The sequence below is a fragment of the Barbus barbus genome (genome assembly GCF_936440315.1).
Source record: "Barbus barbus genome assembly, chromosome: 45".
Lineage (NCBI taxonomy): Eukaryota > Metazoa > Chordata > Actinopteri > Cypriniformes > Cyprinidae > Barbus > Barbus barbus.
The window spans coordinates 789,777-805,000 of NC_136723.1; the positions used below are offsets into that span (position 1 = coordinate 789,777).

General features: G+C 41.0%; 1 protein-coding gene across 1 annotated transcript in view; it reads left to right on the forward strand.

Moving 5' to 3' along the window:
* The first annotated feature begins 656 nt into the window (after positions 1-656).
* LOC306864233 (long-chain fatty acid transport protein 6-like) overlaps positions 657-15,224 on the forward strand; it is an 18,118-nt gene continuing 3,550 nt past the window's right edge. The window contains exons 1-9 of the mRNA XM_079408085.1: positions 657-1,215; positions 1,945-2,151; positions 5,837-5,995; positions 6,118-6,242; positions 6,373-6,567; positions 6,693-6,783; positions 11,512-11,710; positions 14,149-14,246; positions 14,480-14,610. Coding sequence (XP_079264211.1) covers positions 741-1,215; positions 1,945-2,151; positions 5,837-5,995; positions 6,118-6,242; positions 6,373-6,567; positions 6,693-6,783; positions 11,512-11,710; positions 14,149-14,246; positions 14,480-14,610 — 1,680 coding nt within the window. The 5' untranslated portion in view covers positions 657-740. The remainder of the gene's footprint in view (positions 1,216-1,944; positions 2,152-5,836; positions 5,996-6,117; positions 6,243-6,372; positions 6,568-6,692; positions 6,784-11,511; positions 11,711-14,148; positions 14,247-14,479; positions 14,611-15,224) is intronic.

Here is a 15,224-nt window from a genome sequence, read left to right on the forward strand (position 1 = left end):
AGCAGAAGAGGTTTCTGTGAGACTCTCTACCTATACCTACTGTATATAGCACTTATAAACTGAGCTTCGAGCTGCTTATCTTTATCCAGAACTTCTAAAGAGCGCTCCATGGTCAATTGTTTTCAACGCTGAACAAATCTGATTGCCTAATAAAATGAACACTAAGTGTAACTTATATAATAAATATGTGTTAAAGTGTCACTTAGTCGGTGAATTATTAACTGTGCACTTATGGGCAATACAAAGGTTATTGTGTGTTTATTGCCATACTTTTCTAATTGTGTGAATGTTTTATATAAATGACAGCATCCTGGTTGCAGTGATGGAAAGCAATGCAGATTCACCAATTTGATCATGAATTACTATGTAATATAGAGAGGGTATATTTTTCGTCTTCAACTTTATTTCCAGACTCAAGGCCCATTAGCAAGGAACTACGACTTTTATTAATGTTATTTTTAAACTTTTATATGTGTCAGTAGGTTAGAGCCAAGATGCTGTATTTGATTATAAGAGGTGTGCACTTAAAAGCAAACCTGTGTATGCTTCCTGGTGATATATGTGTAAATATGTGCTTGGGTGCGATGGTTTGAGCGGCGGTCTGCGGAAAGAAACCGAGCTTGCAGGAATATAATGGTTTGGAGAGTCTTGCGCATGCGCAGTAGCGTGTGAGAGTATTTAAATATGGGCTGAAGATTCCAGCAGCGCAACACAAACACTTCTCTTCAGTGTGAGTCACCATGAACTGGGCCATCAGCACTCTGGCCGTGGGGATAGCCACTATTCTGCTCGTTCAGAGGAAGTTTTACCCCTACTTTTGGCACGATCTGATGTATTACGCGAGAGTTCGGCGCGTGGGGAGCGCGATGAAGGCGAGGATGAAGCGCGGAGTTGTCACATATCTACATTGCTTTGAGCTGCAAGCCAGAAACACCCCGGAGAAGCCCTTCATTGTGTTCGAGGAGCAGATCCTCTCGTACAGAGACGCGGACGCGCGCAGCAACAGATTCGCGAGCGTGCTGAATGCGCACTGCGGTCTGAAACACGGCGATACTGTGGCGCTGCTGATGAGCAACGAGACGGACTTCATCTGCGTCTGGTTCGGTCTCTGTAAACTGGGCTGCGAGGTCGCGTTTCTCAACTTTAACATCAAGTCCCAGTCGCTGCAGCACTGTTTGCGCAGCTGCGGAGCGAGAGCGCTCGTCATTGGCTCAGGTAAGCGTCACCGCAACGCACGCGACGCGCAGGTATAACCAGATACATGTGCTGACTCATTACACATCTGTAAGAGACATTGCGACTTTACTTCCTCTCACTCTGCCCCATCAAGCGGAAGCGAGCTTGAACATGTTCATCTCGTGTCTTCACATACAGCCTCAAGGGAGTTTGTGTTCGGTTGGGTTGCTTCACTTGTTGCTTGTTGTATGTTTTGAAAATAAAATTTGCCAGCAACTTTTACAAACAACACATTTCTTCAAGAAAGCCTAGTCTGACTGAACACTTACAGAACAAAATAAAAGAAAGTTTGAGGAGAGAGTGTTTGTGGGATGTTCATAAGCGTTTATTAGACTTGAGTCTGAGACTGATCCAGAACATTCATCCTGTCATCAAGTCTATGGGGGTTTAAATTACACTAATTGGTAAACTTGACTCAAAACAATCACAAGGACTGCTGAGTTCAGTGGTCTTCAGTTCTATTAGTTCAGTTTACCACAGTTTGAGCACTGAATTTGGGAGAATGTGAGCGGTAAATTATCAGGTTAGTCTGCAGCAATCAATAAGCTTTTATAAATTTCAACAAATCAGATCAGATCAGAATGTTCATACAACTGTTTCTGTTCTTTTACTATATTAGCATATCATTACTCTGAAACGCACAGCATCTATAGTCTTCTGTTTGAGCACATGAGTCCTGCAGCCGCGTGATGACCGCTGTGTTTGCAGATCTGGTCAGGAGTGTGGATGAGGTGCTGCCGGCGCTGATGGACGCTGGGGTGCAGGTCTGGGTGACAGCGGAGAGATCCTCACACCAGAGCATCGGGACGCTGCTGGACAAACTGGAATCTGCCTCTCCAGAGAAACCCCTGACCGACGGCCCTCAGCCCAACCTCCTGTCCACCTTCCTCTTCATCTTCACATCTGGCACCACAGGTACAGTCCAGACAGCGCTGTCACCTCAGAACAGCTGTTAAACTCACAGGCGGTCATCTCAATGCTGAAGATGATATCTGCATGTCTGTAGTAGTTGTGTACGACTTCTTCATTTGTATGGTCATATAGCCACTCTTCAGTACTCAGTATAACTATCACAAAACATACAGTCATTATCAAAAGAACCAAAGGAAGAAAAACACTTCAGACCCATCACTGTAAATGAATGCATGAGCATGGTGTGTAATGTTGTAATAGCACACTTAATGCTGATGCAGTTAGTAGTTTGAGTAAATATCAATTATTTGTTCACATGCTGCAATTAAAAGTCTTATTAAAGATTTTGGTAACACTTTACTTAAAGCCTTTATGTATAATCCATTATAAAGGATTATTAAAGGGTATAATGCATTATAATTATTCCTAATGTGTTTTGTAATACGTTATATGTTGTCATAAACAATTGTGGTTACAATTATTCATGAGATTATGCATTATGTGCATTACAAGGCATAATTAATGCATTAATCTACTTTTATAATGTAGGCTTTAAGTAAAGTGTTAGCAATATTTCTTTGACTGTTTCACTGTTTTCTATGAACTGTATTTCACTGAGTAATCATTAGTTCTCAGCCTAATATGATTACCTATTAGCCTATTAGTCTGTAGGGGACTTTCTGTAGGGTACAACAGGGTAAAAGGCACCTTTGATATTATCTTCCTCTAAACCGCTAAATGGCACAAAAACGTGGCGTAGCACTTTCCAGAACATTTGCTTTTCAAGATGCATGTGCAAATTTGTCTGATCCTTGACTCGAGCGTGCGCAGCAGAGCAAAGCTGATTCTGTGCTTACTTGATCTAATATTTGATGTTTTTTTTATTTTAATGTTGTAGATTTAAGTAACAAATTAGAATCGCTAAAATGAACGCATATTTTGAAACAAAGGTCTTCTTTATGATTTTCAGTTTAGTTTAAGATGATTAAAGCAACAGTTTTTAAATAACGAAAGAATATGTAAAAGTATGGTATTTAGGGTAAAAAGCATCCGTGCTGTTGGGGCTAAAGATGAACAGTAATTAACATGATAATTAATAGATGGCTGACTTTTCCATTTGTTGACATGGCATGGTTAGATTCAGATGGTAAATATCATATAAAGGATTATTTATGCAGCCGTTTATGCTGCGGCGCCCGGGGAGCAGTTGGGGGTTCGGTGCCTTGCTCAAGGGCACCTCAGTCGTGGTATTGAGGGTGGAGAGAAAAATCTGTGCCTAAAAATCTGTGCTGAGCAGCTGGCCCCCATCTTCACACAGATCTTCAACAGATCACTGGAGCTGTGTAAAGTCTCTTCATGCTTCAAACGCTCCACCATCATCCCCGTCCCAAAGAAACCCAAAATTACTGGACTTAATGACTACAGACCTTTGGCACTAACGTCTGTAGCCATGAAATCATTCGAAAGACTGGTTCTGGCTCATCTGAAGGACATCACTGGACCCTTACTGGACCCCCTGCAGTTTGCCTACAGAGCAAACAGGTCTGTGGATGATGCAGTCAACATGGGACTGCACTTCATCCTGCAGCATCTGGACAGACCAGGGACTTATGTGAGGATCCTGTTTGTGGACTTCAGCTCTGCTTTAACACCATTATCACAGAAACCCTTCAGAATAAACTAACTCAGCTCTCCGTCCCCACCTCCGTCTGCCAGTGGATCAACAGCTTCCTGACAGACAGACAGCAGTTAGTAAAGCTTGGTAAATTCACATCCAGCACTCGTACCATCAGCACTGGAGCTCCTCAGGGCTGCGTACTCTCCCCACTGCTCTTCTCCCTCTACACCAACGACTGCACATCTAAACACCCCTCTGTCAAGCTCCTGAAGTTTGCAGACGACACCAAACTGATCGGCCTCATCCAGGACGGTGACGAGTCTGCTTACAGACAGGAGGTTAAGGAGCTGGCTGTCTGGTGCAGTCTCAACAACCTGGAGCTTAACACGCTCAAAACTGTGGAGCTGATCGTGGACTTCAGGAGAAACCCCCCTGCTCTCCCCCCACTTACCATCATGAACAGCACTGTGACTGCAGTGGAGTCATTCAGATTCCTGGGCACCACCATCTCTCAGGACCTGAAGTGGGACATTCACATAGACTCCATTGTCATGAAGGCCCAGCAGAGGTTGTACTTTCTTCGCCAGCTGAGGAAGTTCAACCTGCCACAGGACTTACTGAAACAGTTCTACTCTGCCATCATTGAATCCATCCTCTGCACCTCAATAACTGTCTGGTTCAGCTCAGCTACCAAATCTGACCTCAGAAGACTACGGAGGGTAGTCCGGACTGCTGAGCGAATCATTGGTACAACCCTCCCCACTCTCCAAGAACTGTACTCATCCAGAGTGAGCAAAAGGGCTGGTAAAATCACTCTGGACCCCTCACATCCAGCACACTCCCTCTTTGAACTGTTACCGTCTGGTGGACGCTACAGAGCTCTGAGCACCAGAACGACCAGACACAGGAACAGTTTCTTCCCTCAGGCAATCCATCTCATGAACACTCAATAAATAAACGTAGAACACACAACTAATACATTATCCATTCACCACACTCACTTATTTTATTTTCTCATTTCTAATTTGCACATCATACTTGACCTGTACATACATAGTCGCCTATATTATATATTGTGTATTTTTTTTTTTTTTTTTGCTGCTTTGTACATTGGTCATTGGCTGTTATTTCCTGTTATTTTGTTTCATTACCTGTGTCCTGTCCTGTTACTGTCCTTCTGTTGCACTGTGGAGCTTCTGTCACTATAACAAATTCCTTGTATGTGTAAACATACCTGACCAATAAAGCTCATTCTTCTTCTTCTGATATGTTGGGTGTCCATATTAGAGATAATCGCCATGTTTAGAATGAAACCATCATATTTAAAAACATGATATTAATCATATCATAAAATAAAATAAAATGTTGTTACTACTGTAAATATATATTTAAATATTATTGGATCTCCTTCAATGCTTTCAGAATCTTTACTTATTAAAATGTTGTTTCTGTATTTTTAAATATGTTTTTATATTAACATTTTAATGGCAGTATATTTATTGAACAAAAATGAATTATTTTATTTTTCAAAATAAGCAGAACATAGTACAAACTTTGCTAAAGTGATTGTTTTGAACAAGTATTAACTTGGACATTATTAAAACATTATTGTTGCTGAAGTATTTGTGTGGGGTAAAAGCCCCCTCTTGCCTCCTCATACATTTATTCTGGATTTCACCAAGATTTTAAACAAAATAAACAACTTGAATTGTTTATTTTCTCACAAAATCGTTCAATAACGATTCAACAACGTATATATTTGTTCTGCAATTATACATTTTACGCACAGTGAATAGCACATTTTGTCTTAAGGTGGGCCTTTACCCCGTTGAACCCTACTAGAGCGGAGTTTGTGTTGTATTCTGTATATCTTGTTGTTTTGTGGAGTCTATATTGTATTTTTACATTTCATCTTCACACATCATCTCCTATGTGTATGTATGTCTATTCTATTCTGAGTTGTACAATGGTTGATTCTGAGCAGTAGGTCATGATGTGGACTTCTGCAGGAACCTGGCCAGCTCTAAAAGCTTCATCTCTGTGTTCTGTTGCTCTGTCTGTGTTCCTCAGGGCTGCCGAAGGCTGCTCGGATCAGTCACATCAAAGCAGTGATGTGCATGGCTTTCCTGCGTTTGTGTGGCGCTCGCGCCCGTGACCGAGTCTATGTGACGCTGCCGCTCTACCACATGTCTGCGTCGCTGCTCGGCATCGGCGGCTGCATCGAGCTCGGTACGATCCACCCAACACAATATGACCGTCACGACTGCAAACACATCACCGCTGCAGCAGAATAACTGCTTTACTGCACTGTGACTGCAGTCATGATCCTAATGTTGGGCGTTGGGTTTCAGGGGCGACGTGTGTTTTGAAGAGGAAGTTCTCTGCCAGCCAGTTTTGGAAGGACTGTGTGAAGTATGATGTGACTGTGTTTCAGTATATCGGAGAGCTCTGTCGATATCTGGTCAATCAGCCGAAGGTACTAAACTTTGTATTATATGCTGAAATATGTACTGTATCATTTTTTTCATCAAAGATTTCTGTTAGTTGATGTTGATAAATTGTTAAAGATGTTTCTGATTATTTTCACACCCATTTCTTGTCCACAGACTGCAGAGGAAGTGGCTCATAAAGTTCGCCTCGCTGCAGGAAGCGGTCTCAGAGCTGATGTTTGGAAAGAGTTTCTCAGACGTTTTGGAAAAATCCAAATTCGTGAATCTTATGGTTTAACGGAGGCCAGCATTGGCTTCGTTAATTACACTGATGAAATTGGTCCGATTGGCCGAGCCAGTTATTTTAATAAGGTCTGTTTTTATTAAATTTGAGGATTTTTAATGCAACTGTTTAATAAAATTAAGAGTTTATAAATGTGTAAATGAAATGTGAAATGTACTTTTGTGATGAGGATCTTTTCTCTGTTTTATTTCAGCTCAATTTGCCGTTCGAGTTTTTAAAATGTGATCCACAAACGTTTGAGCCCACACGGACAGACACAGGGCACTGCATTAAAGTGAGTAAAGGTGAGATCATTATATCTGCTTTTATGTACATTACTCTTTAAGAGCAGACAACGGGACCATGTCACGACTTCAGGGAAGTGGTGAGCTAATGGTTAGAGAGTGGGACTCGTAATTCAAAGGTTGTGGGTTCGAGTCTCGGGCCGGCTGGGATTGTAGGTGTGTTCACTGCTGTGTGTGTGTGTGTGTGTGTGTGTGTGTGTGTTCACTGCTGTGTGTGTGTGTGTGTTCACTGCTGTGTGTGTGTGTGTGTGTGTGTGTGTGTTCACTGCTGTGTGTGTGTGTGTGTGTGTGTGTGTGTGTTCACTGCTGTGTGTGTGTGTGTGTGTGTGTGTGTGTTCACTGCTGTGTGTGTGTGTGTGTGTGTGTTCACTGCGTGTGTGTGTGTGTGTGTGTGTGTGTGTGTGTGTGTTCACTGCTGTGTGTGTGTGTGTGTTCACTGCTGTGTGTGTGTGTGTGTGTTCACTGCTGTGTGTGTGTGTGTGTGTGTGTGTTCACTGCTGTGTGTGTGTGTGTGTGTGTGTGTGTGTGTGTGTGTTCACTGCTGTGTGTGTGTGTGTGTGTGTTCACTGCTGTGTGTGTGTGTGTGTGTGTTCACTGCTGTGTGTGTGTTCACTGCTGTGTGTGTGTGTGTGTTCACTGCTGTGTGTGTGTGTTCACTGCTGTGTGTGTGTGTGTTCACTGCTGTGTGTGTGTGTGTGTGTGTTCACTGCGGTGTGTGTGTGTGTTCACTGCGGTGCGTGTGTGTGTGTGTGTGTGTGTTCACTGCGGTGTGTGTGTGTGTTCACTGCGGTGTGTGTGTGTGTGTGTTCACTGCGGTGTGTGTGTGTGTGTGTGTGTTCACTGCGGGTTGTGTGTGTGTGTGTGTGTTCACTGCGGTGTGTGTGTGTGTGTGTGTTCACTGCGGTGTGTGTGTGTGTGTTCACTGCGGTGTGTGTGTGCACGTTGGATGGGTTAAATGCAGAGCACAAATTCTGAGTATAGGTCACTATACTTGGCCGTATGTCACTTCACCATACAGGTGCATCTCAAAAAATTTGAATATCGTGTAATTTGAATATTTTTTTTTCCTTGTAACTTTTTTCAAAAAGTGAAACTTTCATATATTTTAGATTAATTACATGTAAAGTAAAACATTTCAAAAGTTTTTTGTTTTAATGTTGATGATTAGAGCTTACAGCTCATGAAAGTCAAAAATCAGTATCTCAAAATATTAGAATATTTACATTTGAGTTTCATTAAATGACTATCAATACAGTATAAATTCCGGGAAGTTTCTGAAGTCAGAGATGATTTGGGCTGCTGTGACGTCTGCTGGTGTCGGTCCACTGTGTTTTCTGAAGTCCACAGTCAATGCAGCCGTCTACCAGGAGATTTTAGAGCACTTCATGCTTCCATCTGCTGGCAAGCTTTATGGAGATGCTGATTTCATTTCCCAGCAGGACTTTAGCACTTGTCCACAGAGCCAAAAACACTTCCAATTGGTTTGCTGACCATGATATTACTGTGCTTGATTGGCCAGCCAACATGCCTGACCTGAACCCCATATGGAATCTATGGGATATTTTCAAGAGAAAGATGAGAAACAGTGGATCCAACAGATGAGCTGAAGACTCAATAGTGCCTCAGCAGAGCCACAGGCTGATCGCTTCCATGCCATTCCTCACTGATGCTGGAGTTTGTGCTAAAGGAGCCCCGACCAAGTATTGAGTGCAGAAATCAACATACTTTAAACTACTTGAACTTTCCTGCTTTGCAAATCCTTTTTTTTGATTGATTTTAGGAAATATTCTAATATTTTGAGATGCTGGATTTTGACTTTCATGAGCTGTAAGCTATAATCATCAACATTAAAACAAAACAACGTTTGAAATGTTTTACTTTACATGTAATGAATCTAAAATATATGAAAGTTTCACTTTTTGAAATAAGTAACAAGAAAAAATCTACTTTTTCATGATATTCAAATTTTTTGAGATGCACCTGTACTACAAGCCCAATTCCAGAAAAGTTGGGATGTTTTGTGAAATGCCATACAATGAAGAATGTTATTTGTTCAGTTCTCTTTAACCTTTATTTAATTGATTAAAGTACAAAGAAAAAATGTCCAATGTTTTCACTGGCCAACTTAATTTTATATTGTAAATATAAACACATTTAGATTTTTGATGGCTACAACACACTCTAAAAACGTTTGGACAGAGGCACGTTTACCACTGTCAAATCACCTTTGCTTTTAATTACACATTTTAATCATCTGGGAATTAAGGATGCCCAGTCACACTTGCTACAAGACTTCAGCTGTTCAACAGTCCATAGTCATTGTTGTCTGATTCTCCCTTTCATGATGGGCCATACTTTTTCAATAGGACACAGATCTGCTGGCCAGACAGTCGCATCCACATAAGTCTATGAAACCACGCTGTTGTAGCACATGCAGAATGAGAGCTGGCATTGTCTTGATCTAATATCCATGGACTTCCCATGAAATGTTGCTGTACAATCCCAATATATGCCTCCATGTCAATGGTATCTTCACCCATGCCGTTTGCACTGATGCACCCCCATAACATGACAAATGTTCGTATATTATGATTCACAATATGATATGATTCACCGTGGTAACAGCTCCCGCCAAAAAGACGTCCCCATTCTTCTGTCAATACGCAAGTTTAATTCTCAATAACTCTTAATAACTCAATAACTGTCATAATATCAGAGGAGAAAACTGTAAATTATTGACTAATTTATTTCAATGGTATCCCATGGCAAAAAAAAAGAGAGCGAAAAGAAACAAGAATGTGGCAACAGCTAAAAATGAAGTATAAAACACAATTCAATCAAGGTAAAGCTTCAAGTATGAAAGGTTCATGGGCTAAAGGACTTTACAAACATTTGACTTTATCATTCAGTGTCTGTTTGAGTGCACTGCAGCTTTTTCCTCATAGTCTAACACTCTTCACATAATTAAATCCTCTCTAATCCAACCTGTTACAATCCTAACCCTAACCTAACTACATTATACTATTATTGTTAGAAATTACAACAATATAAAATAGAAATTAATACATTTATACATTTACATTTTTAATTAAAACAATATGTAAAGAATAATATCCCGGCCAGAGGAGAACTAAATGAATTAAATTGAGTGTTATTTCTATACATTACTGACACTCTATCCTCCGGTCTGATACTGTTGAGTGCTTTGACACAATCTGTACTGTTAAAAGCGCTATAAATAAAGCTGGCTTGACTTCTACTCAGTCGACAGCAAGCACCACTGACAGATGAAGAGGAGATGGTCAAGTATTGGAAGAACTTTCAAATCCAAAAGTAAAAAGAATAACTTTTGCTTTTGCATTTGTAGAAAATGAAGATGACCAAAACAATGGTGAATAATTTGTGTTGATTTAACAGCTATGGGTACAGCATCTCGTAGCTACTCCTCCACCTGGCATCCTTCCATTCCATCAGTAATCCGCTTCATTTTCAGAAGGAGCGCTGGTGGGGATGTGCTTCCAAACTGAATCCTGAATATTGGGTTCCTTCCAGAGGTCACCGAAAGATGTTATCGAGTGAGCGTCATTTATCAGATCAGCCTCATTTAAACCCATTTCTACACCACTGACCTACAGTCCTGTGATACTCCTCTTTGACGGATTTGTGCCCAGGAAGAATTCTCAGAAAGAGCGTGAGAGCGACGCACGCTTTCCTTAAAATCTGCATACAGCGGACTAATAATGTGCTCTGCATCGCCGATGTTTTAAAGCGCATTTTTCTTATTTTGTAAATTATCTGCCAATGGAGTAAGAAATTACAAATATTCTTGTTTCTGTTTGCATTAAGATTATTTTTCTTACCTTATGGTGGTTTTACTTGTTTTACATGAAATGCACTTAACCGGAAAATCCCCCAGGAAACAAAGACTAAATATCTTAGACCATTTTTAATCTATACAATTCATATTAAGAATTTTTTGATATTTGTTCTTGAAATAAGACAGCAAAAAAAAACTCAGTAAGAAAAGCAATTTTGCAGCATGAATGAATGAATGAATAAGGTAGGCTATTTAAACTTCGCTAACACTTTAAAAAGAGGGAGGAGACCGAAAGAAACTCTGGGTTTACCGAAGAAAAGCTGCTCCCGACCAGGTTAGGTTCACAGAGTATGTTACCACGGTACCTGACTCTGAGCATAAGCTCTTTCTGAAACGGGCCCTGCTTATCGTGGACCGTTTCAAACTGTTTATCTTGGACATTTCTAGAATCTTTTCACTTGTATTATGCCTCTGTCCCAGCTTTTGTGGAGTGGGTTGCAGGCATCAAAATAGTTTATATTTACAAAATACATTGAAGTTAGTCAGTGAAACATTGGAACTATTTCAATTGCACCTTTGTCAATTAAATTAACGTTAAAGACAGTTAACAAACTACAGATTCTTGATTTTATCGCATTTTACAAAATGTCCCAACTTTTCTGGAATTGGGGTTGTAGTTAGAGTACTGCCGTGTGATCACTGGTAAGGGGACGTTTTAGGGCTGTTATCTTTATGTAAATGATGACATTGTGAGGGGCTTTGCTTTCCGTCATGTTTATGCTGGTTTGGAACAAAGTTATTTTTCATATGAGGAGAACTGGTGGAAATGAACTGAAGATGTGAAATCATAAGGTCTGCAGAATCTCTGAGCTGTGTTTTGAGTGATATGCTCATCCCAGATGTGTTTTCAGGGGAAGCAGGGTTACTGGTGGCTCCAGTGACGTTCACTAACCCTTTCCTGGGATACGCGGGCGATAAAGCCATGTCAGAGAAGAAGCTGCTGAGGGACGTCTTTAAGACGGGAGATGTGTACTTCAACACAGGAGACCTGATGCTTCAGGACCACCGAGACTTCGTCTACTTCAAAGACAGGATTGGAGACACATTCAGGTCTTTATTTCACAGTGTTTTCCCTCATGCTTGTAAATGTGGCTGTGTCGTGGAGAACTGTATCGCAGCTTTAAGCTCCAAGAGCAGTCACCGGTCATAATGACATGATAATGCTTTGGTAGGATTCTGTGAGAAGTGGCTCCGTTGATGCAGACTTCAAACCCTTCAGGGACTTGTTGGGAAGCAGCTTTGGGAATTTCCTGTCTGAGCAGAGCGGTCTTACGTGATCTGAACCCCCACAGAGAAACCTTTGACACACACACATATGAACATGCACACCCTGTGTAGACTTTACATTGACATTGATTCTTCAGAAGACGCTTTTACCCAAATGAAATGAGCAGCAGCAGCAGTGCCAGCTGAGTGTAATGCAGAAGAGAAGCCAGTTCTAGCAGGTGCCTGCGTTTATCTGTGTTTGAGTTTGTAATCTGCTTCCAGTGAAGTGAGACAGCGAGAGCGGTGACGTGACCCCACCTGTAGAGGCACACTGTGCTTGACAAACCGTTTAGTTTGATGTTTCTTCTCACAGCACGCTCAGACCAGAGGTCACGTTAACCGAACATTTTCCATCATTTACAGAATTTTTTTTAGCAGTGACAGAAAAATCTGAAGGCCATCCATCACTTTGCCAGATTACACTAAGGGGGATCTATTGTGATTTGTAACTGTAATTCCCACCCCTGTTCAGTAGGTGGCGACGGCGCTCTAGCGTGGCAGCAGAGCCTCCAGAACAAAAATAAGACTGTCACTGTTCTTTTGCTCTGCGTTTGATTATGCACAGGCGAGTACACGCTAGTAAAGCGAAAGAGATGATCAGGTCCCTGCGCTGCCGCCTCGCTTGATCTGAGGTGTCTACAGAGATCTATCATGCCACATTAGAGCGCCAAAACGGTATTTATCGCGCTAATTTCTTAATAAAATGGACCAAATTTGATATCTGAGACTTCGTTTCATATCAAAAGTAATAACCCACAAAGCTTAGCCTATTCCGATTGGATGGGAGACGCACTATGTACACTTAATTCATAAACTGAAAACAGAATTGATTGGGATTTAAGAATCAATATTGGTTCATAAAAATGAATGAATCTATTAAAATCAGAAAGTCTCTTTTTTTTAACCTAGCCCTAGCATATTGTTGTTTTTAGTGGGGTGAAAAATGAAAAGTGACCCACAGTCTCTGTTCATCTGTTCTCATGAATAAATAAAAGCATAAGCCTGTGCTCAAACAGAAATGTGAACAAAAATAAAAACAATTAAATGTGTTATTATAATGAAAATGAAAATGACGGGTAATAATAGATTGACAGAATGTTTACGACCCTGTCAGCAATGTTAAAGTCTAACACAGCCTCTGCTCAGAACAAAGAGTAATACAGTAATTCCTCATGGTGTATTTGGAAAAACGTTCTCCAGTACAGGAAGGGACACACTGAGCCCAAAACAGTTCTCACAATGCAGATGGGCTGTTTTCCATCACTTACAGCCTGTAGAGGAGAGAATGAGTGGAGCGACAAACATTTCCCTTTCGCACACCAAGCATTCAATACTCGCTCCGCTGCAGAGTCGCCGTTTCCTGCTCAACTGCTTCCCAAGAGCGTCGTTAGCTCCATTGAACTCTATTGTAGCGACGCAACTTGCAACCATAGTTGCTTTTGGGAACGCACCCCTGAACGCTTTGCCTTTACTCCATGATGATGACATTTGCGGCAAAAAAAAGTCAGTATTTTTTTAAATATCAGAAAGTTCTGTTCAGAATATTAAACAAAAAAGAAATACCCCACAATCCTAGAAGAGTAGTTTTAGCATGGTTTATTGAAACACTAAGATTAGCCCAAGTCTATGTTAAATGACTGTTTAACTCACTTTGTCTGTGCTGTGTCTCTCTATTATGGCGAAGCTGAGGGTTGCAGTTACTTCATAAACAGAAAGAATATGCTGTAACTCTTCTGTTTTTAATCTGATAAATGACAAGACAGCATTGACAATCATTTTCTGCACTCCTGAATGTTTCTGTGCGCGTGCAGTAATATAGCAGCACATTAGTTTAGAGCGGAGAGTAACTACCTGTACAATAAACCGTTTATAATGTGAATTCACCCAATCAACATTGAGTACCAACAAACATGCTTGAGATATAACCATCATGTTTAATGCGTCAGTTCTTGATAAAATGTGACGTGTGACATCTTGACGTGTGGCCAAGTATGGTGACCCATACTCAGAATTTGTGCTCTGCATTGAACCCATCCAAGTGCGCACACACACACACACACACACACAGCAGTGAACACACACCCGGAGCAGTGGGCAGCTAACGTTGTGGTGTCCGGGGAGCAGTTGGTTTTAGTTTTACCTCCTAAGGTCAAAGTGATCTCCTCTGGCTCTCTGTGAGCACTGGAGGATGTTGTTTGCTCACTGATCGTGTTGTTTTGCAGGTGGAAAGGAGAAAATGTGTCCACCACGGAGGTGTCTGAAGTGCTGGGCTGCCTGGACTTTCTGCTGGACGTCAGTGTGTACGGGGTCACTGTACCAGGTGCGTCCAGTCTGACACCTGCTACTAGACAGGAGTACAGTGCACTTCTGAACTGTATTTAAATGTTGTTTTGCTCTCTACTTTTTTAAAATCGCGTTTTTCAATTTTGATGAAATAAACGGTTAACTACATTTCGTAAGTTCCCAGCAGTTTCAGTTGAGAAGTGGTTTGATTTAACAGTGCAAACCCTTCTGAAGAGCTAGATCTGGTGACGGAGCGCTGGTGTTTTGCAGGGTATGAGGGTCGAGCAGGAATGGCCGCCGTTGTGCTGAAGGACGGTCATGGACTGGACGGAGAGAGACTCTACAGTCATCTGCTGCTCACTCTTCCTCCGTACGCATGGCCCTGGTTTCTGAGAGTGCAGGTACATGCTTTTGCTGATCAGAAGTGGATGTGTCAGCCAGACAAACAGACCAAAGTTTTGAAAGTGTATTTGCATGAAACCCTCAGTCTTCTGACTGATCACTTGTGATCAGAAAATGTTTTGGACCCTGTGCCAGGCTGAAAGCAGGACCGTCGCTGACAGACCTACTGTGAGCGCCGCTGTTATTAATCCGTAGAGGATGCTTTTGATAAAGTTGCCAGTCTACATGCTCTACCTATACATCTTTTCTATTATACATCTTTTCTAAAACATTTGTTAAACAGCGGAGTAGAATTTATCTGAAATAGCAGCTTTTGTAACAATGTCTTTATCATCACTTTTGAGCAATTTAAAGCATCCTTGCTAAATATAAGTATTAAGTTTTATAACTTCTTTCCAAAAAAGAAAAAATATATACATCTTTTGAATGGTGTAGTGTATAATGTTGCAAAAGCTATTTATTTCAGATAAATGCTGATCTTTGGATCTTTCTATTCATCAAAGAATCCTGAAAAACATTTACTCAACTGTTTTACATATTGATATTATTAATAATAATACTATGTTTGTTGATCAGTAAATCAGTATATTATTATGATTTCTGAAGATCATGT